We start from the raw sequence: 22,850 nt of genomic DNA on the forward strand, positions 1-22,850 counted from the left end.
TAGCAAATGTTTTTACATTGTGACACGGAAGAAGGCAAATACAGGATTTTTTTAATTAGACATGAAGATATGTTAACTTTTTATATTGACATATTTGGGAAATGACACACTTTTATGCATCTGACACCAGGCAACGGTCATGTTACTCTTAGAAAGATCTGCACGAAGAGGCATATCACATAACACTATTTCAATACAACTACAACGTTTATGCTTTTTGGGTTAGCATCCATGGTAAGCTTAATAGCCGCTGTTTTTTTCTGTAAGTCACGGTTGCTTGTAGTGTGTATAAGGGCTTTTACTTTAATTGAAATAAATCCCTTACATTCACTATAAGGCGAGAACATATGCACTTGTCTTGCTAACAGCTTTTCTCAGGAAAACTGCAGATATACAGAGGACATTGACAGAGGAAGAGGGTGAAACGAAGAGCAAGTGAAGACATAATCCATCTGCAATAAAGAATAATGTTTTATATTGGGTTGATGTTTGCTGTTGAGCCCACAACAGCAGTGTTTAATCTCTTGGTAAATAATGCATCATGCCAGCACATGTGATGCAGGAATTGTTTGCCGTCAAATTGCTCAACTTCTGTTGTTGGATAACGGCTTCTTGAATTTGCACCTGTGTTTGCATGATGCATAAAGTAGATTCAGTCTAAAGGTTAAGCCTCTTGAAATGAGGTCAAACTGATGTGTAACTTTTTTTTGAATGTGAAAAAGTCCTTCAATAGCATCGAGTATGTTTGTAGTGTATGTGTCCATCTGTCAAAAATGTGTTTTCCATGAATTGTACATTGCACACAGTCATACACACACACTGAGTCACACATACACATTAACCGGTTGTCTTCTCCCTATCACATGATTTTATAAGTTATCTGCACTTAATTCATTCCTGTTTGGCAGAGTGGGGGGTGCTGGTCAGTTGGCTGGAAGTTTGTCTAATTCAGTGTACCGATTGTTTTTCTAACACTGTCAGTTGCCATTTCTTGAATTGTGTTTTTCAAGATGTCCCAACTTTCTGCTTGTTGACTGTTTTTGTAGCTGCATTAGAAATGTCTTAACAGTTTAAATGTGTGCACTTCATTCTGACATGCACAGTTAACCAGCAGTTTACAGGTAATGGTAATCCCTGCACTCAAAAAAACGATTCAAGCCCTTCTTAGACTTGACACATTAATAATTGTTTCACTTTACTTAAATATTTTTATTTAAGAAATAAACCTAAGTATAGTTCATTAGTGTAACACAAATTACATTAATCAATTCACTTATTAAATGTATTTAAGACAGAGCAACTCAAAATGAATTGTTTTCATTTGGGACCGCCCCTTTGCACATCACCTTTGCGCATGCACAAGATCCGTTCTGTCATTTGCCGCCTTTTGTCTAACACTGACGGTGTGAAACTGACGGTGGAAAGTCTATTATTTGGTAAGTATTTGTTTTTTCTAGTAGTTTAGAATGTTCCCTGTTTCCAAGTAGGCCTAATGCCTTTTCATTATATCGACAAGAATATTTGAAACCACCGTGTTATATTTTGCTCCGTTTTTAGTTGGGTCTAAACAGCAAGCTAGCTAGCTTGCTAGATATGGTTAGCATTGAATACTGGATAGTAGAGATCATTAGATTATATTAAATTAGATGTCACGTTATTGTCATTGAACACAGTACACCGAAATTCAGTTTAAATTCAACCAAAAATGCAAAGAGTAATTCAAGTGCACGAGGTAAAGCTAGCTAGCTGGATAACTGGTTTGTTAGCTAGCTTGCTAGATACGGTTAGCATTGAATACTGGATAATGGAGATCATTAGATTATATTACATTCGATTTAACGTTATTGTCATTGAACACAGTACACCGAAATTCAGTTTAAATTCAACCAAAAAATGCAAAGAGTAATTCAAGTGCACGAGGTAAAGCTAGCTAGCTGGATAACTGGTTTGTTAGCTAGCTTGCTAGATACGGTTAGCATTGAATACTGGATAATGGAGATCATTAGATTATATTACATTCGATTTAACGTTATTGTCATTGAACACAGTACACCGAAATTCAGTTTAAATTCAACCAAAAAATGCAAAGAGTAAGCGCCGCCATTTTCTATCATAAAGCTCAGCAGGTCTGTCCATCTCTCTCCTGGCCTTAGTGCAGGCAGAGGAGGACAGGCGGAGCCACTCGTTTCTGTAGGAGTTCAGTTGAGTTTAGTTTTTTACTGCCAAATATTTAATATAAATAATGAGATAATATATATATGTGAATCTTGTATGGGTTACCTCACTCACAAGCAGGCACCCAGAGTTGTGCAGAAACGTAGGCCTGCTTTATAAAACATGTCTACTAGACTCTTAATTTTAAAGTGTGATCTGTTATCATTTTTTTTTTTGGGTTGTGCAATCTTAGGCAATTATGTGTTGTCTGTGAAAATTCAAATATATAAGCATTTTAATCACACCTCTAATATATTTATGTTGTCTTTTGCAGTTTGATCAGCATTAACAAGCATCTTGGGGCAACCTCTTATTTATGGTAAGTACACGGCTACTTTCACATTACTTGCATAAGCTGATCTGTGACATTGTCAGTTGTTCAGTGTCAATTGCTAATTCTCTTTTTTCTCTTTTTCAGGTTATGCATGTGGCAGTGCAAACACTGCAGTTTGGAACTAGCTAGCAGGTATTTGTTGTTAAAACATTTCCGGCAGACACATGCACATTTAAGGGGCAGTTGTCGCTATCCATGTCCATATACTGATTGCCCATGTTCGTTTGACACATGGAGTAAACTTTTAAATCACACATACAAAACTCATGCTAAACAGCTAACACCAAAGCCAGTAGAATTACCTACATTTAAGTGTCATGTGTGCTCACGTAGAGACTTAACAGAAAAAGATTTCTTCCAACATATTAATGGACATCTCAGGCATAATGAAACTGTACCATGTATGTTTCTAGGATGCACATTTAAAACTAACATTTACAGTACATTCAACACACACAAAAATAGGAAACACAGACAACATTCACTTAAAGACTTTATAGCCAATGTTGTCAGTACAAGTGGTGAGTTGGATCAGTCACACAGTTCTGCAGTTGGTCCAACGGAGTCTGTCGATATAGACCAGGAATATGAAACACTAAGTTGTGGTGATGCTTCAGAAATACACCTTCCAAATTTAATCGAAGAAAAAATTGCATGCATTTTATTGAAGTTGGAAAATATTGTTCACATTCCAAAGACAGTTATTGATGAAGTCCTTTCTGAACTTCACTACATATTAAGTACATCATCTTTGCCTGTCACTAGAGCTATTGTTTCTGATGTATTACAGAGCCATAAACTACAGGTTGAAGATTCAGTAGTTGGTGAGCTTTCCACTGCTCTATGCAATTCTAGTCCATTGGCCACAGCTATTGCAAAGGATGGCCCTCTTGCTACAGCATATAAACGTACACAGTACTATACATCTCATTTTGGTGTTTTAGAGCCGGTTGAGTACATACTAGATGCCCAGAGGAATAGGACATTTCAATATATCCCTCTGTTAAAGTCTTTGCAACATTTGCTCTCTCATAAAGGTGTCCTTGAACATATTGAAACGCAACAGCGGCTATTGGCTGTTCCCCAAGAGTACAGAACTGTAAGAGACGGTGAGTACTATAAACAGAATTCGTTTTTTTCTGATGAAGGTTTGAGAATCTCTGTAAATCTTTATGTTGATGATTTTGAGATTTGTAACCCTCTTGGGACATCTCGAAAGACACACAAACTTTGTGGTGTATATTGGGTTTTGGGTAATTTGCCACCAGGTTCCCATTCAACACTAAACTCAATCTATTTAGCTGTTCTATGCAAATCTGATGATGTTAAGACCTATGGCTATGGAAAAGTGTTGGAGCCTCTCTTGCAAGACTTAAGCATATTAGAACAGCACGGTGTATTTATATCTCAGCTTGGTCAGTTTGTTAAAGGTTCTGTCCAGTGTGTTATAGCTGACAATCTTGGAGCCCATGGGCTCGGGGGATTTGTTGAGAGTTTTTCAGCTGGGTCAGTATGCAGGTTTTGTATTGGAGTCAAATCAGATTTTCAGACTAAGGATGTCCAGTCAGGTGCTTTCCAACTGAGAACAAGAGACATCCATGATGTTCATGTCCAGTCTGCTCAGGAGAATGCAACTATTTGCTGTGGTGTAAAAAAGCAGTGTGTTTTAACAGAGCACCTTTCCCATTTTCATGTAACTACTGGTTATCCTCCTGACATTGTGCACGACCTTTTTGAAGGTGTTGTACCAGTTGAACTGGCTCGTTGTATGAGTTTGTTGATCTCCAAAAAATACTTCACTTTTGAAAGGCTCAACACATTGATTCAGACATTTCCGTACAAATGGGGGGACAGAACCAATCGCCCCCATGCCATACCACGCTCTTTCACATCTAGAAACACAATAGGTGGCAATGCGCATGAAAACTGGACCTTAATAAGACTGCTTCCCTTTGTGATTGGGCACATTTTACCAGAAGATGAACCAGCGTGGCAGCTAATTCTAGATCTTAAGGACATAGTTGAGTTGGTTGTGGCCCCTGTTCACACAGATGAGACCATTGCTTATCTTGAAGCCAAGATCTATGATCATAGGCAGCGCTATCTTGAACTCTTTCCACATGTAAAGCTCTTACCAAAACATCACTTTTTAGAGCACTATCCGCAAATGATTCGTTGCTTCGGGCCTCTAATTGTACTGTGGACAATGAGATTTGAGGCTAAACATAGCTTCTTCAAGCAGGTTGCTCGTCACACCAATTGCTTTAAGAACATACCTCGTTCACTAGCTACTAAACACCAGTTCATGCTTGCCTATCACACACATTCCTCCAGTGTCAAGAAGTCATCCTTGGAGGTCACACATGTCTCAATCCTGCCTGTTGATGTCCTTAATGAGGGAGTCGTGTCTACACTGAAACAAAGTTTCCCAGATGTGACTGAGGTTCATATGGCAAACAATGTGTCTAGCTTGGGTATACGTTACTGCGAGGGGATGATTATTGTACACGGATCTGCAGATGGACTGCCTAAATTCCATGAGATCATTAAACTTTGCATTGTTAAGGAGAAGTTGTGTTTTCTGGTAAAAGACGCATGTGCTTGGTACAGAGAGCATTATGGTGCTTTTGAGCTGTCTGCCTCGCCCAATACAGAGGTTGCCGTTATTGAGCTTGCTGACTTGGTAGACCCCTATCCCCTTGTTGACTACATGGTTGGGAGTTTGCGCATGGTAATGTTGAAAAGATTCATCATTGTTAAAGGTGAGTATCATTTTTAAACCTAAATAGTCTGAGCTCTGGATAGCAGGCTCTGACAAAAACTGTAAAACCATTTTTATGTTCATCTTTGATATAATCCTAATGTGTTTCTTTCACCTTGTTTCTGCTCTAGATTAAAAGGTGTTCCATAATGGCAGGTCGGGCGCTTCTGCGCATCATCTTTGCCGACCAGTCTGACTCTAGAAAACTGACCCTGGATTCGGGAATCCCAGCAACAGTTGAAGAACTGCACACATTTGTCAAGACATCTCTTCAATTGAAAGAGGACTTCCGTCTGCAATACATGGATGTTGACTTTAACGAGTTCATGAATCTTACATCAGTGTCTGAAATTCAGGATAAAAGCACACTGAAAGTAATTTACTCTCCTATATTGTCAAATATTGAGCCCTCCATCACTTTGTACACAGTTGACTCATTTGATAAGACCTCAATTACTGGAAGCTCAGAGCCTCTAATCCCTGAATCATCAATAGCCTCATGCTGCAGTGATGATATGGTGTATACGTCAACCCCGCATCCATCCCCTGAAGCTCAGGCCTCACAATTGTTATCCTGGCCCACAGTTTTTGTGGTTCCTAAGCTCACCTACGAGGCTGAATTTGAGCTTCATCTAAAGAATGCAGAGTTTGAGACAACTGGTACATACTTCCAGCCTGGCCTAAAGCTGAAAGGAGTCATTCTTGATGGCCTAGCCCAAGAAATGATCAAATTCACAAAATATCCGAAAGACTATCAGTGTGAAGAGGTAGCTGCAGCGTTGACGAGGGCCCACCCTTGTTTGGGGCAGCTAGGATCCAAGACAGGATTTGGGGGGTGGAAACAGTCTCTTAAGTACAAAATGCAAAACTATCGTACAAAGCTTGGCCGTCTTGGACATCCTGAAATCCTTGTGAACTCCTTAAAGCACAAGAAAACAGGCCAAGGCAAAGCTGCAGCAAACATAAAAAAACCAAGAAAAGCTGAAGTAAACTACATTCCTCTGCACCCAAAAGGCGAAACCACAGAAAGCTTGGAGAACGAGAGAATTGCCTTATTGTCAGAACTGAAAAAGCGTGACAATGAAGTGGTGATAAAAGCAAAAATGGAAAAAACCTTCTCCCACAGACGCCTTGAGATTGTGGAGCAAAGGCCTTTGATAGGGGACTTCAAATGCAGATGGCCTGCTCTGTTTCAGCAGAGTGAAGTAAGTAAATATTTGTATTTGTTGACAGTCTTTTATTATTGTCTTTTGTGATTCATGTCTACATCCTTGCATGGTTTTGATTCTAATAAACAAGTAACAATTGGTTGTATTGTGCTTGTTAATAATATTTTTAAGGTGAATGCGGAGTTTTTGAGGATCACAACATCACCACTTCAATCAAAGTTCATGTGGCAGCTGGACCACTTCTCAGACAAGCTCTTGAAGATCTTCAAGACCAAAGGAGGACTAAAGGGCCACAAAATCAAGGAAGCCCTTGCAATATCAGATTCGGTTAGTATAAATGCAGAGAACCTCGTTTTTCACTGTATTGTTTTTGTCCATGCTGATATGAACACATTTAAGAAATTGTCTGCTTTTATAGTGTTTTTAAGGCAATAGCTTATTGTGGAAATGTAGGTGTAAGGAGTCCTGCTTAGGGACACACACGACAGATACAGCCCTCTACTTTGTAAACTACCTGCTCTGTTGCACATGCATTGTGCTTAATTGTCTTTGATTTATTGCCCCTGCTTTAGTTTGAAAACATCCACATCAAGAGGGGGTGCATCCTGCGAAGCATCGCGATCTACCTCAACGAGGATCCAGACTCTTTTTTTAAGGAGTATCAGGTATGTTTATCACAATATGTTTTCAATGTATTGGTTAACAGTGTTACCCACAATTATAACCACCATTACTTACATTTATAATAAGAAAATTATATGGCACACAACCCTATCCCTGCTTACATCTAAATATCTTATCACATATCATAAATACATGCAGAAATAAATAAATCTATACATTAATATAGGAATGAATATATGTAAGAATGAATAAATACAGAAATAAAAAATAATAATAAATAGATACAGAAGTAATTTCATCGGGCAAGTGTTAAAATAAATATAGAAAAAAGTGAATTAATACATTTATACAGATATAAATACATCTATAAATTAACATAGGAATACAATTGATAAATACAAATGTGAATTAAAACATGAATATATCTGGAAATAAATACAAATAATAAATGAATGCTGAAATAAATATTTACATTTATATATAAATACATCTATAAATGAATAAATAAATATGGACATGAATACATATGTAAGAACTTATAAATAATTGAATAAATACATAAATAAAATAATAAATAAATGCTGAAATATATTAATCAATAGATTCATGTTTAAAAAGGTATGTGAATGCAGCAATTACTAAATTGTTAAAGGAATAATTACATAATCACATAACAAGGAAATAAATTATTAAAGAATAAATAATCAAATACATATCGAAATAAGTAGGTAAATGCATAATTAACTACAGGAATAACAACAAATTACATTATTAAGTAGGGATGTAAACAAATAATACCTGAATTAATAAATAAGATAACGTTGATAATCAAACAGAACATACAGGAATATATCTTTATAACTTATTTATGCAAACATTTTCTTACAAGCTTAATTTAGTTCTGTGTTGGAGGTCCTAACCTTCTCTGGTATCACTCGGACATTTTTGTCCAAATTGGTAATTTTTCACATCAGATTTGGCTATAATGATTTTGTGTTTTTTCTAGATACTTTTTGGAATTTCAATTTTTCTAATCGGTCTCGAATACACTGTGTACAAATTACCCTAATTGTCCATTTAAAAAATGTTCCCACACTTCCCAAAAAGTGTGGGGGAAAAATATTTAAATATAATATTGTTATCATATCATTTTATCATTCAAGTTTTTGAAAGTGGACATTTTTATCCTGAGTGGCCAAATAGGGTAGTACATTTGAGTGATACCAGAGGGTTAGTCTAAAACTGTTTTGATCAATTAGGAGAGCCACATAAGTAAATCTGCTTCTATAAAATGTAGTAATTCAGGTTTTAGTTAACACATATGTTGTATGTTTGTGTCTTTGTTCAGGCCTCTGCCTCTGAAGATGCCAAGAGGGACATGGCAAACACAGTCATGGGCATATACACACTTCAAAGAGATGTGGATGGGCAGCCAGAGGACGTGGGAATTGTCATCGAAGGCAATATAGTCATGGACAACTTGGGCAGCGTGATTGTGGGGTTTGTCATGCTATTGGGACTTATTTATGCCCTGGATTTGAGCTTTCCGGACAACCTCAAACACACCTTCGAGTTCATGCAGAAGGTAGTGATGAATCTGGATGGGCACAAGCTGAATGGTAAAATCGAAAGTCTGAAGATCAAGTTGTTCGATTGAAATGTGAAAAAGAAGTGACTCATGAGTTCATTGTTGTCATTTTATTCACGAGTTTCCTAGTCAGAGCAGATTGAGCCGTTATATCAATCATTTGTTCTGTGCTTTTCTGTATTTGTTTCAACACACTGTAACACTATTTCCATATGTTGGTGTTTGCAGTGCACTCTTTATGTTATGTGTTATTGTCCTGTTAGAAGAGCAGTGCATACCCTGTTATATTGTATTCATTGTATTTGGCAAAGGGAGATTTGTAAGTTAATTATAGGAGTTCCATTTCTCTGCCATTTTAAAAATGGTATTATCTTTCAGAAATGTTTTTCATCTTTCAGTGTGAATTCATTCATTTTAAAAAGACTGTATTGAATGGAGGATTGTTTTGAATAATGTGAATTTAAAAATAAAAAAAACTAAACCATGTTTTCTATCATGTGTAACACATTTTTATTAAATTATATTTAACCTCATTATTTCATTTTCAATTAATTAAATAGGATTTAGGTGGACTAGCATTATTTAAATTCATAAAGGTAATGTTATCATTTTACTTAAACTCTATTTGAAAAATTTGAGTTGGACTAACTCATTTACATTATACTGCATGGATGCCATTAGTTTGAGTTTGTGCCACATATATTTATTGGATGGAAAACCTGCCAACAATAAAATTGAGTTAATCCAATGAGTTATTTCTTTGAGTGTGACTATATCCCTGTTGTCTAATGTTAGTAACACCATGACATGGAAAACAATGTAATTGGCCAATTCCAAATATGTGATTGGTTTATATTCGTTGAGAACCTCTATAAACCAATACAAGTGCTTCCACGTAATGTTAGAAGTTATAAATTCACGATCATGATTAATTACAAAGTCTGTGTAATCTCTGTGCAGTTAATATTAATGGCTTTCTGTTCTTTTCTTCACAGTGATAAGTTTCTAGCATTCGCCTTCTCTCTAATGAGGAGTCAGTAACCGGTAAACACAAATTTGCGGCGGGAGCCACGTAAGCTACAGGTGTGACACGGATGGACAGTTTAAAGGAGATCTTTGGGGGGACAAGAGAGACACCAGAGGTTAATCATGAATTTAAAAAATCACATGGTCTGCTCCTCAAGTTGTTACCAAAGCAGCCTCTTGGAACTCCGCACCGCATTTTTGAAAACTGCCTGACTGACTTCTTTTTTTTCTCCTCGGCAAACTGACTGAGCATTGCACTGACACACTTTTGGGGGAGAAAAGGACTCCTGATTACACATTCCAGATGACATTTCTCTGTCAACACTATACTCGCCATCATGTATGATGACCAACTCCGCACCGCCTACAGTGCTGAGCAACAACTGAGCAACTTTCTGAAAAAACACTTGTCTTCACAAAGGACTGAATGAACAATGTAGCATCTCTGCTAACATATTGTAGCATTTGTTGGCTGGGGAATAACTCAATCCATCAACGCTTGGAAGAGAGAGGAATTTATGCATTCAAGGGATCTTATAGATGTCATTTTTCCTCTTGGGTTCCTTTTACAGTGAAGAAAAAAAATACTATAGTACATGAGAGACAAAAGATTGGTCTTACTTGTTAAAACTTTACATTCCAAAAAAATGCACTAAATACAGACAGTGCATAAGAAGTCAGTATTTACTAACACTCATACTATAACCCCTCGTTCAAGTTTAGCACTTGTATAGCTTGTTTGCCACTGAACCTATGTCTTCCATTCACTTCTATCAGACTGAAACACTGCCCTCTTCACAAGTACTGAAATAAAGCGATGGAGTTGATCAAATGAAGCACATGTAGCATTAGCTCAAACCGGCCGTGTGGCATTTACCTGAAGCATTCTCTATAAGGAAATGGTGGGAAAATACTTCTCTTTATCTCTCATGTGCTTGCCCGAAAGTCTATATGGAAAACCAAAGGTCCTATAGCAAGCACTTGCTGAATGACCTTATGTCATGTATAGTAGAATAGGAGGAATATTCCATTGAGGATGAGCTTGTACTCGCCCTCACACTGCCCAATGCCTCTGTTTATTACAAAAACATTCCTCTAAAAGTAATTTAACTGCCACTAGCATCCCATTCCTTTATGCACATTTCACTATTACATGTATTTCCCCATGTCTGACTGACACAGTGAGACAGGAGGAGCAAAAAGACTGACCCAAGGAGACAAAAGTCTAAGAGACAATCTCAGTCTTTCTTCGATATCGAGGGATATTGGCTTGCCTAAATTTAAACGTAAAGGAGACCCTTGTCACAAGGACACTTTTACGTCACATAAAGCTGGACATTAGCTGGAAATTCTGATGAAAGGGACCAATCAGATACCTGCTTCTCCTTAAACAAAGGCTGACACTGCCAATAAGGCACAACAATCTAGAGTTTAATACTGCCCCATCTCTCTCTTGTCCCTCTTGCTGCCAACGACTGCCAAGTCGATGTCAAGATAAGGATGGCCCATCAGGGGAGCCCTTAAGCAAAGGGGAAAATGAGACGAAATGGACAAAGAGTAGAGCACATGTGGAAGTGTACAAAGAGAACAAATCTATATTTTGATAAACAAATCACCTATCCGTTGCTTCGGAGGAAGTTTCTGAGCAGAAAAGGTCCAGAAAGGAAGACAAAAAAAAATCAGATGCAAGTGTTAATAGAAGATTTGGCATCATGAAATGGAGTCAACGGCCTGGAAAAAAGATGGGAAGTTAATATGTTGTTATGAGGAGCGGGCAAAGTTATTTTCCCCACAAGCACCAGGAAAATGTTTTTTTTTTTAAAGATAATGAGCAATGAAAGACTCGCCTATGAAGACGTTGGGACGACGAAGGACGGACGCTGAGATAAACAAAAAAAAAAAAAAAGATAATGCATTTTTGTAACTTTGTTTACCAGCATGACTAGTTTGCATGACTGTCTTTTCTGCAAGCCCTTAGTTGAAGACAAGGGTGCTAGAGATACAAAAAAAGTATATATAAAATGAATTAAAAAAATGTTATATGCAATTAATGTTTTAAAAAAGATTATAATGACAGAGAAGAGCTATATTTTGTTTTGAAAAGTTAAAAAAATGTGAATATTGAAAAATGTATGTTTGCAAAGTACACCCTGAACTATGTTTTGTTTGATGAAATCTCTCTGCTACTACTGCCCTACATTCCCATTCCAGTGTTTTTAACCGCTGTCACAGTTTTACTTTGTTATGCATCGAGCAGTATATTTTCTAGACCATTCACTCAACAGTGATCATTGAAGACCTTCCCAAACTACAGAATTTGCGCAAAGGTTGTTTGTTGTTAGTCCATGTTTTCCTCCTTGAATCATTTGCACAACTACCGTAGCAGCAGCAGCAGCAACAGCAGCAGCAGCAGTTGTAAAACAACCGCTTCCCCATTCCGCAACTTTGGCTGCTTTATTAGTACTCATAGTTTGCTTTTTTTCTTTGGCAATAATACAAGGGTTGTCACATGATTGTAGCAGGGCAAACTGAGAACCTCGAGAGTATCTTCAACGCCTCGAAATTCGTAAAGGCCTTGGATGTCCCATGGCAGGCTTTTTCTGGGACAGGCTGTTCTGTTCCACTTGTCCTAAGTAGAAAAATGGGAATACAAGTGCGGGTTATCCGATAAAGACCAATAACAGACTATAAAAGTTACTAAACTGGCAAACAATCAAGAGAGATTTCAGGTTTGCATGGAACCAACTGCCATTCCAAAGTTTGTGTGTGGTTTAAAGGACTCAGGTGTGTCGATGGTGTGTGTGGATGTAGGTGTTTTCTTTCTAACATAATAAATTCTAGTATATAGATAACGATAATGTGAACACCTCACCGTGATGTGTAAAAAACGCATGCATTATGACTTGATTATCTCTCGAGGGGGGGACAGAGTCTTGACATATCCCCTTAGCCTCCTGTCATTGTCTGTCCTGAATCCAGTCCTGATAACTATGAACACTGTGCCGTGTCGTAGAGCAGAAACGTCTTCCTTCGAGAGGCAACTGAAAACTCCTCGCACTCACAGTGTCAGCATGAGTGTGTAGAGGTAGCTCGTCGTTGTTTTTATTAGATGGTCAGGTCTTTGCATTTGTCTTTACCCACGGAGTTAGCGTCATCCAGCTGGCTAGTCGGCAGCTCGTTACAGCACACAACACAGTTACGTGAGCACCAATCAAAGAGACCCAGAGCTTCCAAACTGATGTCAGTGAAGTACTTTTAAGTGTTGCGAGAAATAGAGGATGAGAGATACCAGTGTCCACCGAGAGGAGATTGATGTAAAAAAAAAGCATCTCATCGTTGAGTGCGCTTCAAGCACCTCGTCCTTGGTTTGGTATTCGAAGTGAGTTTCAAGCCCTGCTGGTCCGGGGCTCAGCTCAGGCAGCTGAATGGTCCTCGATCCATTCCCAGTACATTAGAGTTATAGGCTCACCAGAATATCGTGTGATGTAGACTACATAGAGAATTCAAGGTTGTACAGGTTTTAGAGCTTCTGTCTGTTTGCAAATACGGTCCGTGGGATTTTGTTTTGGTCCCTTGTTAAAGTTCCCGTTTTGGAAGGCATTAAGCAACTACGGCTTCGATGGTCAAAAAGATTGTTTATGAATATTTCAGAAGGTAAACTTCTAGCATTGGTGTGCACACTTGCAAACATGTTGTGCCCCACCCAGCTGTATGTGTTTCCATGGCCGAGTTCTGTCTTTTTCTTTCCTTGTGTTTCACTGTTACTTTCGCCATTTTCTTCATTCTCTTCATTGTGACTGCTCTGCCAATGCCAGGCTGAAAAAGATGTATTTCCGTTTTCTATTGCATAATACTGCCATTTGATTTAGTCATGTTGAACAGAATGAGTTTCAATGTTGAGAGTGCTAAGTCTGTTTTATTGTTTAAAGTTTCTGCAATCAATGTTCAAGATTTCCTGTGTAAACACTCACATAAACCAAAAGATCAAAAATGCTTTACATGGTTAGTAGGTGCCACTGTTAACTTAACGGCTACTTTGTGTTGTGACAATATAATGACATGTCCTCTCCAGGTGTTTGGAAGGTGTTATGTGGTCCTTGGTTGACACATCCTCTACAAATCCATTTATATTATTTCATTTATGTGCCTGTTTCTGTTGAATATGTTTTTTGTTTTTTTAAATTGAGTACACTGTATGCAATCTGCACCACGAATGCCACTGATAGACACTTACTGTATTCTCCCTGAGACACAGATGTTCTGTCATCAGTTCAGATGATTGCAACCACATGTGTAGTGGCGTTATGGCTGTCCATAAAGTGACTTAGTAATCACACTAATCTAAACTAATATTTTATTTTACAAAGTGCTAATACCAGAGTTGTTTTAAAAGGAAATGTTATCGTACTAACTCGATTTTTTAAATATATTGAATATATAATTTTAATGAGAAATAATGTGACTAACACCTAACAGTCATACGGACATGCATACATCTAATATTACAGGCTAGCATCATGCATTCACGTAAACATTCCAAAGATAAAAGATGTATGTTCATTTTACATGCCATCAAATTGTATAAAACAGACATAGGTACTAGTCCATTGTACTGCGGTCTTAGTAGGAGAGTGAATGGGGAGAAGAGGTGGTCACTGGAGTATCTGGATGTGACTTCTGTTGGATTTTATTTTTGAAATGTTGGGACACAAAGAACAACTCATCAAGAACTGTATAAAGTATATTTCAATGGAATGTTCATGATCTATCTTTTTATATTTTGAAGAAAAAATAGAAACATATCAATAAAGTGTCATAATTGAACTTATTTCTACTATTGAGACTAAAAATGTATGAATGTTAATGCGATCTAATGTGAACTAATCTCCATAGCAGCTTGAATGAACAACTGATTAACAGTCATGAGATGCTTTTTCAGAGACATTTAAATTGCTTAAAAATCATTGAAATGAACTTAAAATAAATGAAAAAGTGACATCAATGGCGTGTCAGTTTTCTAACGGATGAAATGTGTGCTCCTGTGCATACTGACTTCTGTAGTGACTGTCACAGTCATCAGCCTGTCAGGAACAGGAAGCCACAATACAGTGATTGATTTAATATTGCTTGAAGTGTGTATACAGAAAAAACAAAGTCTTTCAAGAAACTGAAAGATGACACGATGGCGCTTAGATATTTAAGCGTATTGTGCTGTTGATGCAAGCAGTAAAAGTAATCTATAATTTTAAGGTCAACTATATTTGTGATATGATATTTGAGATTGATTATGCTATGTAATTTGTGGTTCCTGGCTTGATATCACATTTCTGTAACTACTAATACCCTTGAAAGGGGACACAAACATGGTCAAATCAAATGAAATGTAATACTTCTTAACGTTTAAAGAGTAATTCTATTCTAGGACCTGATGACATGACTTTATGAAAATAAGCATATTAGCAGGTTTGCACTGGTCTTAATTTAAAATATGTGGCAGTAATGTTCTAATCAGCTACATACATGTAGGAGAGTTATCAATTAGAATACCAGTTAGCAGTGAAATAAGTTAACGTTTTTTTTGTTCCGATATACCACAGACCCATAAATCAATGCAAAGAAAAGGGGTGTGAACATGAGTTGTTAAGGTAAATCAGAGTTTAAGAAAAGTGAAAAATGTATAGGCAATTATCACTTAATAATTTCAGCATTGCTTTTTTGGAGAATGCTTATATCCATGATAAAAGCACAGAATAATTAACTGGTGTAAGGACCTCATGGTAAGATAAGGCAATGTGGTCTGATGAGTCATCTATTTTCTACTCATGGATCCCAATAATCTGCTTCATACTGCTCTCCGTGGTGATAAATCTGTGCTGGTATGTGCAGCCATCTCACGTGAGTCACAGGGTCTCATGGTTTCTCTGCAGAGTTGCATGACAGAATTAAAAGCCATTTTACAGAACCAGAAGCACCTACCTCTCTGTCACAGTATTCCCTTACCCGAGATTATGATGCACTGCGCTAAAAATAACATTTCTATGGGGCGTCACTCTGTGGTTCGTACCCACATTCTCTACACCTCTATACAATCTAGAAGAATTTCTTACTGCATTTTATATTCATTTAGTGTTGATTTATTATGTCAACACTTTCATATTCTCATGATTATTGCTTTATGAGCACATTTATACAAAAGGTTGTCAGATACATGTTGTGCAGTCTGAGTTATATCATTTGATGACATGATATGCCTCCAAATGGGGATGAAATGTGGCAATGCAGAGAGCAGTGTATTCTTTCTGACTGATGAGGAAATGTCGGCAGAGGCCTCCTTCAGTCTTTTCTCCTTTGTGCCAAAACATCACCTCCCTCTGGTGGAAATACACAGTAGTTTCTGGTTTGGTAGATTCAGGTTGATGAGTAATAACATAAACTACATTACATTTTTTATTACATTACATTACATGTTCCTTGTTAGATGCTTTTATCCAAAGCGACTTGCATACTCAATACTGTGGACAATCCCCACAGGAGCAATTTGGGGTGAAGCGTCTCAGGGACACAATGACATGCTGACTGCAGTGGGTTTTGAACCTGTGACCCCGTGATCCCAACACCAAGGCTCTATCCACTGCGCCACACGCCTCCCATAAATCCTATTGGTTGGATGATTTATTTTTAACATGCATGGTTATTTCTGTCCTTTTTTTGTAAAAATTACCTAAACACTAGCACAAGCCTTTCACATGAAAATATTACAATTATTATAAAAATGTTGTCTATTATAATTATTATTATTATTATTATTATGTCATGCAATATGACTTAAACCCTGTAATTCCATTATTATAAGTCCACAATTTATTTATATATAGATATATATTTTAGTTTATGTCACATCATTTTCAAGTATTTAAAAGTATCCATAGGGCACATTTAAACTGTCACACTTTTCAACAACAGCTCAAATCATACACATGAAACTAATACTTGTCTTACTGTATTACACCTCAGCTACCTATTAATAGGCTAGGATTATAATTTACTGCACATTGTGGCAATAATCTTTTTGCCAATGCTAACATTACAGCTATACTTGTGCAACATCTGAAAAAACACCACAGTTTAACATAAAAGTTACATGAAAGATTGGTCGCTAACACAACACATTCTGTTTCTTTTCAACAATTAAAACACACATGTCAAATTAGTTACAACGACTGGTGGAGGCCTAGTTTATTCCAAATGTCAACACATCCCAGCCAGCAACAAGGCTCTGTTGGCAAACAACAGCATGTACTTACTGTAAGAACATGCTGTTGTTTGCCATGATGATTTTAATGAAACAACCATGAAGTCCTAAGGAACAAAAAATCGCAGTCAACTCAGCTCTCAATGCAGGCTAACTCTGTTTTTAGCAGCTAGCTTGCAATGCTATCTACTTAAAAACAAGCAAGACTTGGTTTGCTTCACACATACAGGTTAGTGTCAGTGCTCTATTTAAAAAAAGGTTGTCAATGTCAAGTCATAGTGAAAGTAAATATTTTTGTCTCTGTGTAAACTGATATGCTAATTCACATTTTGATCCACAAAATCCACATGTTGATCAGAATGTACCAAGGATCCAAATGAGGGTAGCCTACAGTTGCAAATCATTTGTTATATTTATTTGCACTAGACATTTTAGAAGAGTTGATGGTAATGGTAATTACATTACATTTTATATTTGTAATTATAACAAATCTAAACAATCCAAATGCACATTGCTGTTTATGAGTTAATAGGTTTGCAACTTTAAATGAACTGCCAACTGGCTTTCCTTTATTATGTATGTCATTTTTACAATTGTAACTAGAGCTCAAATGCTTTTAAATAATGCACATTCTAATCAAATGCTTTTTAATTAATGAGGAGCAGTGAGGGACCTCTGTCAGTCAGAGTACCATGCTTGTTAGAGGCGGTAACACCATGTAGTGCCAGGCAGAGGTGACATTTGATAGGAAGGTTGAAGGTTGTCTTGCCTCATAGCTAAAATGGAGGGAAAGGACGGGGAGGGGTCGGAGAGGGCTCTAGCAGATATTGAATTTCAACAGGACAGCATTCCCAAAAAATGTCAAGACGGACAACGTCAGGCAGCAAGGGACAGGATAAGATCGTGGATGTTCCCTTAGCAAACAACTGGAAGCACAGTTTGAGTATAACCTGGTCACAGAGTTTAGCTGCCAGAGGACTGAAAGTAGAAAGCTAATCAAGGACTTTGTGTATATGACAGACGGACATGATGACAGAGAGGAAAACATACAACCTGATGAGCCACATCCTGCCATTAGTCTCTGTCATCAGCTGTTTTACACTTAGTGAGTAAATGCTTTCATCTCGCTAGCTAACATTGCCTGTTTGTAATTGTTTTAGTCCACAGTTTGATTGTGTGTGTTGTGCTTGATTAACATTTAAAAGGAAGTTTTGCAAAGTTTTGAGCAATGTGTTTCTGTAACTATGATAAAATCTGTTCTGGAGAATATTTACTATTTTTACTATACTATCTCTCTTACAGCAATTTGCTTCTCATGCCATCTGTAATGCTATTCAATTGAAAACCAAATCCACTGATGGAACTATCACTCTGGTTTCAGACAGGGTTTGCTTTTAAGTCCAGTTGTTCTACAAATTCTCAGGAGAGTGGTTTGTACAGTTCCCTGGCCTGGGACACACAGAGGAATGGACAGCAGTGACCCACAGGATGACGAAAGAGGAGGCAGAGGGAAAGAAAGCGATGAAGACAATGATAAACAGCTGAAGAACCAGCTCAACTGTGAGGAAAAAGGAGTGCAGGAGATCAAAGGGAACGAGAAGGAGAACAAGAAAGAAAGCAGGCGTTCTGGGTCTCTGTGGAGGAGTGGGTGGGCGCTGAGTGAAAGACTGGCCATCAATGTCTCAGGGATGCGTTATGAAACTCAACTTCGCACCTTAGCCCAGTTCCCTGATACCTTGCTCGGTGACCCCAGGCGCAGGTCACGATACTTTGACCCACTTCGAAACGAGCTCTTCCTGGATCGAAACCGCGCCTGCTTTGATGTCATTCTATACTTTTACCAGTCAGGTGGAAGGCTTCGAAGGCCAGCGAACATACCCCTGGACATCTTCATGGATGAGCTGATGTTCTACGAGCTGGGAGATGACATCATGAACCGCTTCAGGGAGGACGAAGGTTTTCCAAAAGATGAGGAGGCCCCATTGCCGACCAACGAAATCCAGAAAAGACTGTGGATGCTGTTTGAGCACCCCGAATCCTCATCGGGCGCACGTATCATAGCCATCATCAGTGTCATGGTCATCGTGTTGTCCATCCTCATCTTCTGCCTGGAGACACTGCCAGACTTCAGGAGTGAGAAGGAGGCCCGGGAGGTACGTAGTGTGATCAATGTGTATGTTTGGGAGGAAGAATAGTGTAAAGAGGGGTCAAAGATGGAAGGATTGGACGTTTTTAGGGTTTCCGAATTTCCCTTAAAGTAAGGTGAATGGCTTGATGAGTACTAAAGGTGGTAAGTATCCTCCATTAAAATAAACGATTTACTTACCCTGAGATCATTTAGGTGGGTGACAACTGTAAAAATAAATAGGAATGTGCATTAAGAGAGGACACGGCCAAATAAATACAATTAAATTGTAACATTTGGCCTAAGATTTGATATGTCAACGGTAAAGAGTTGGACATGAGAAAATATATTGTTGGTCGTCATTTTAAAAAGGCGCACTCTACCATTCACACGTTTTTAAACTGTGTGCTCATTGTTTTATAATCAATATGACACCAATGATTTCATTGCCACCTGCCAAAACTGTAAAAGAAGAAGCCCAAACCAAACCACCTGGGATTAGGTCTTGAATGGGATGTGTGAACAGCTTGGGTCAGGCTGAAACATGATATCACAGGAAGCAGGTGTTTAGGTAAACACACACTTGTGAGTACTACAGCGTGTTAAGAGGAAAAATACTGACATGTGAAGAACTATTTTCTAATATGTCTGGACACAAACCAGAGAGAGAGAGGGTGAGTAAGGGAAGCTTGAGTGTGATTATTTTAGTCGGCTGTTAAATTTGATACACTAGGATTCAGGAAGCGCTAAAGGGTACAGGCAGTAACCCATGGGGCATGGAGTACAAATAAAACGAGGGAAAGAAAGGACAGGGTGACGAGACTGTTAGGTGTGTTAATAAAAGGTCACACAAGTGGCTGAGCACAAGGGCAAAGGTGAACCAAAGCCTTCTCGTGGCTTAGAACTGGAGACTAAAAGGTCTCACAGGCGGCGAGGCATACATTGGGTCATGTTAACACATTCTTCCAGGACTGCGGTGCTAGGCCAGGGTGCCTTTGCACAAGAGCCTGCCAGGAAACTACTGTAACTTACTCCAGTCCAAGTCAGCTGCAGACCCACTGAATTGCATTGGCAATGTTTCATGGCTGTGGAGGCCAGGGAGCCAGGATAGCAACCAAGGTGGAGATGGGAGAGGAGACGTTCTCATGTTTCTCTTCGGAGATCTCACAGGGTTATATTTAGTCTTAGGAGAGCCCTTTGAGCAGATCAACACATAGATGTCCACCTTTAGTAATAAACACTACCACAGAAAGTCAAAAAGAATACTCTATGTTTATTCAAACAATGCTGAAATGTATTTACAGCCCATTACAGCATACTAAACTGATCCCCTTATATCCGTCTCATCCGCTTTCACACTTTTAACTTGATGTCAAGTGTAAGATTTTTTAAACTGACACTCTCCAATGTTTGAATGTGATTCTAATAACAGACACGGATGACGGAAAGACAGGTGGAGTGACAGAGATAAACGAAGCTATGGTTGAAATGTAAAGCCGCAGATGTCAGACACTTTTATGATGGTGTCAAAAGTGAGAACCAATCAGATCTTGGACAACATACTGAATAGTCTATGTTAATTATAAGATTACCATGAAACAGTAGTCCTTTCTGAGTAGCAGTTTGTAAATGAACAAATTGTTTAACATTTCAGGAAATACATTTATTTTATCTGCAAGACTTTTATAACACGGATGGAACACGGATAAATGATCTAACTGGATACCCCTAAGATGGCACCCATTTAGCCTAATGAGAATGCTTGTCTGGTAAATACGGGAACACATTTCTTCTGGCTTCCAGGTAATTTTAATCCCATCATTCCTCTGGCCTAGACTAGCTATATAAACTAGCAACCACTTTTAGTGAAATTGGCATTGGTTCATTTAAGAATGCTATGCTAACAAACTTTCTGTCAATGATGGTTCTTCTTTAGCAACTGTTAAAGTGATACAGATTCCAAAGCCAAGTTCCAAAATATTTCTCTAATGTTTTTAGTTGTATGAAATTACTCAATTTACCAATTTGGAAAGTTACAGAAAGGTTGTGTATATGTAGTCTTGTAAAAGTGATCCTTCAGCTACGGTTTACAAGTATGGTTGATATATGTCTTCTTTTACTCCAGGAATATTTTTACAGGTACCACTCCCAGCCAAAGAATGTATCCGAGCACATGCCTCTTCCACAAAGTGTTTTCCAGGACCCCTTCTTCCTGGTGGAGACCATATGCATATGCTGGTTCTCCCTTGAGCTTATCATAAGATTTGCTTGCGCTCCCAGCAAGATAACCTTCTGCAAGGACGTCATGAACATCATCGATATCAGTGCCATCCTGCCCTATTTTGTCACTCTGGGTACGGAGCTGGCCAAGGACAATGAAGCCTCTCCAGGAACGTCTCTGGCCATCATCAGAGTCATCAGGTTAGTGAGGGTGTTCAGGATCTTCAAGTTGTCTCGTCACTCGAAGGGTCTTCAGATCCTCGGTCAGACACTGAAGGCTAGCATACGAGAGCTGGGCCTGCTCGTCTTCTTCCTGTTTATTGGCGTCATCCTCTTCTCCAGCGCCATCTACTTTGCAGAGGCTGACCATCACAACACAGACTTTGTTAGTATACCACATGCCTTCTGGTGGGCGGTTGTTACCATGACCACAGTGGGCTATGGTGACATGTACCCAATTACAGTTTGGGGTAAGCTGGTGGGCTCAATGTGCGCCATTGCCGGTGTGCTCACCATCTCACTGCCAGTCCCCGTCATTGTCTCCAACTTTAGCTACTTCTACCATCGGGAGACTGAATGTGTGGATAATACCGAGTACAAGACGAACCTGTGGGAGGACGAGGGGCCAGAAGGGGAGGAAACAGATGACGGCGATGGAGATCCAGAGGGAGATTATTATGCCATTGAAGGCATCTGCAACCCTTTGAACGGGACTCTGCTGGCTGGACTGTGTGCAGGGCAGAGCACAGAGTTCAGTGGAGGAAACACATATCTGAAGGAATCACTGGTTACTCAAGTTTAGTGATGGTGAGTGTTATTTTGTACTATTTGACAGTATGAAAAATGACAAATGAATGAAAAGAAGAATGAAACGCAATGAATGAAATTAGAAAAAAGGTTACTGGAAAGTTAAACCATAAAAATAAGACTGATAATATGCTTTTTGTTGACTTTACTTTTAATTTACACATATTTATTACAGCACTAGAGCAGCCAAATGCCGCTGAAAAGCTAATTTTGTATAATGTAGCTTTAAAAAAGCAAGAAAAAGACAGTGAGTTTTATGTTCTCAGGGTCTTGATACGCAACAAATATAAGCTGTTATTTATTAATGCTATCAGCTTGAGTTTTACAATGACTTTCTGAATATCTGTTATGTGCCTTGAAACTATGATGTCTTAGCCCTGTCACTTTTTGGCTTAAAGTTTGAAGTGGAAGCAGTTAGATTAGTGGCAATATAGATATAGAACGTCTCATCAAAACTAAACCAAACCCACATTCTCAACATTCTTCTGTAAGACATGAACAAATTCAACCTTTTTGTAGTTTTGGTTTAGGTGATCTGTATCCTTTATCACTGCTGCATTACTCATAATGACACAGTGTTACGTATTTGTGTTAAAGAGGAAGGTTCTGAATGCTATACAAAAACTTCTGTACTTAACTGCTTAACTATGCACTCAGTGTTTTTAATAAAGATTATATTTTATTAATTTTTGTTTAAGTGGCATTGTAATTTATGGTTGTCTGTTGTACT

The 22,850-nt window shown here is 38.3% G+C and overlaps 3 protein-coding genes across 11 annotated transcripts in view; all 3 read left to right on the forward strand.

Moving 5' to 3' along the window:
- Positions 1-14,718, forward strand: part of LOC117544814 (potassium voltage-gated channel subfamily C member 1-like) — a 58,720-nt gene extending 44,002 nt beyond the window's left edge. For both annotated transcript variants that reach the window (XM_034214260.1, XM_034214261.1), the window contains one exon: positions 9,686-14,718. Coding sequence is in view for 1 of the 2 variants with exons in the window: in XM_034214261.1 (XP_034070152.1) it covers positions 9,686-9,699 (14 nt within the window). In the remaining variant the exon portion in view is untranslated. The remainder of the gene's footprint in view (positions 1-9,685) is intronic.
- On the forward strand, positions 1,149-8,964 carry LOC117544813. Of its 7 annotated transcripts, XM_034214254.1 has the most exons (8): positions 1,149-1,436; positions 2,489-2,533; positions 2,633-2,680; positions 3,586-3,657; positions 5,441-6,514; positions 6,650-6,805; positions 7,051-7,143; positions 8,451-8,964. In XM_034214254.1, exons 5-8 carry the CDS (start codon positions 5,459-5,461, stop codon positions 8,757-8,759), a joined length of 1,614 nt encoding a protein of 537 aa, XP_034070145.1. In that variant the 5' UTR covers positions 1,149-1,436; positions 2,489-2,533; positions 2,633-2,680; positions 3,586-3,657; positions 5,441-5,458; the 3' UTR covers positions 8,760-8,964. The 7 variants fall into 7 exon arrangements, with proteins under 7 accessions (XP_034070145.1, XP_034070144.1, XP_034070143.1 ...); XM_034214253.1 differs by having other exon boundaries at positions 2,633-5,310; XM_034214252.1 differs by having other exon boundaries at positions 2,633-3,657.
- Positions 14,719-17,850: 3,132 nt separating the features above from the next.
- Positions 17,851-22,806, forward strand: LOC117544821 (potassium voltage-gated channel subfamily A member 2-like). Of its 2 annotated transcripts, none has more exons than XM_034214278.1 (3): positions 17,851-18,073; positions 18,392-19,121; positions 21,219-22,806. In XM_034214278.1, the coding sequence occupies exons 2-3, from the start codon at positions 18,435-18,437 to the stop codon at positions 22,113-22,115; spliced, it is 1,584 nt and encodes a 527-aa protein (XP_034070169.1). In that variant the 5' UTR covers positions 17,851-18,073; positions 18,392-18,434; the 3' UTR covers positions 22,116-22,806. The 2 variants fall into 2 exon arrangements, with proteins under 2 accessions (XP_034070169.1, XP_034070168.1); XM_034214277.1 differs by having other exon boundaries at positions 18,050-18,073; positions 18,271-19,121.
- The last annotated feature ends 44 nt before the right edge of the window (positions 22,807-22,850 follow it).

Source organism: Gymnodraco acuticeps, unplaced genomic scaffold (assembly GCF_902827175.1).
Source record: "Gymnodraco acuticeps unplaced genomic scaffold, fGymAcu1.1, whole genome shotgun sequence".
Classification (NCBI taxonomy): Eukaryota; Metazoa; Chordata; class Actinopteri; order Perciformes; family Bathydraconidae; genus Gymnodraco; species Gymnodraco acuticeps.

Coding starts and splice junctions, on each gene's coding strand:
- LOC117544813 (XM_034214257.1), top strand. CDS start 2,640: ATGTGGCAGTGCAAACACTGCAGTTTGGAACTAGCTAGCAGGTATTTG.
- LOC117544821 (XM_034214278.1), top strand. CDS start 18,435: ATGGACAGCAGTGACCCACAGGATGACGAAAGAGGAGGCAGAGGGAAA. Junction 19,122..21,218: donor GTGAGAAGGAGGCCCGGGAG/GTACGTAGTGTG, acceptor CTTTTACTCCAG/GAATATTTTTACAGGTACCA.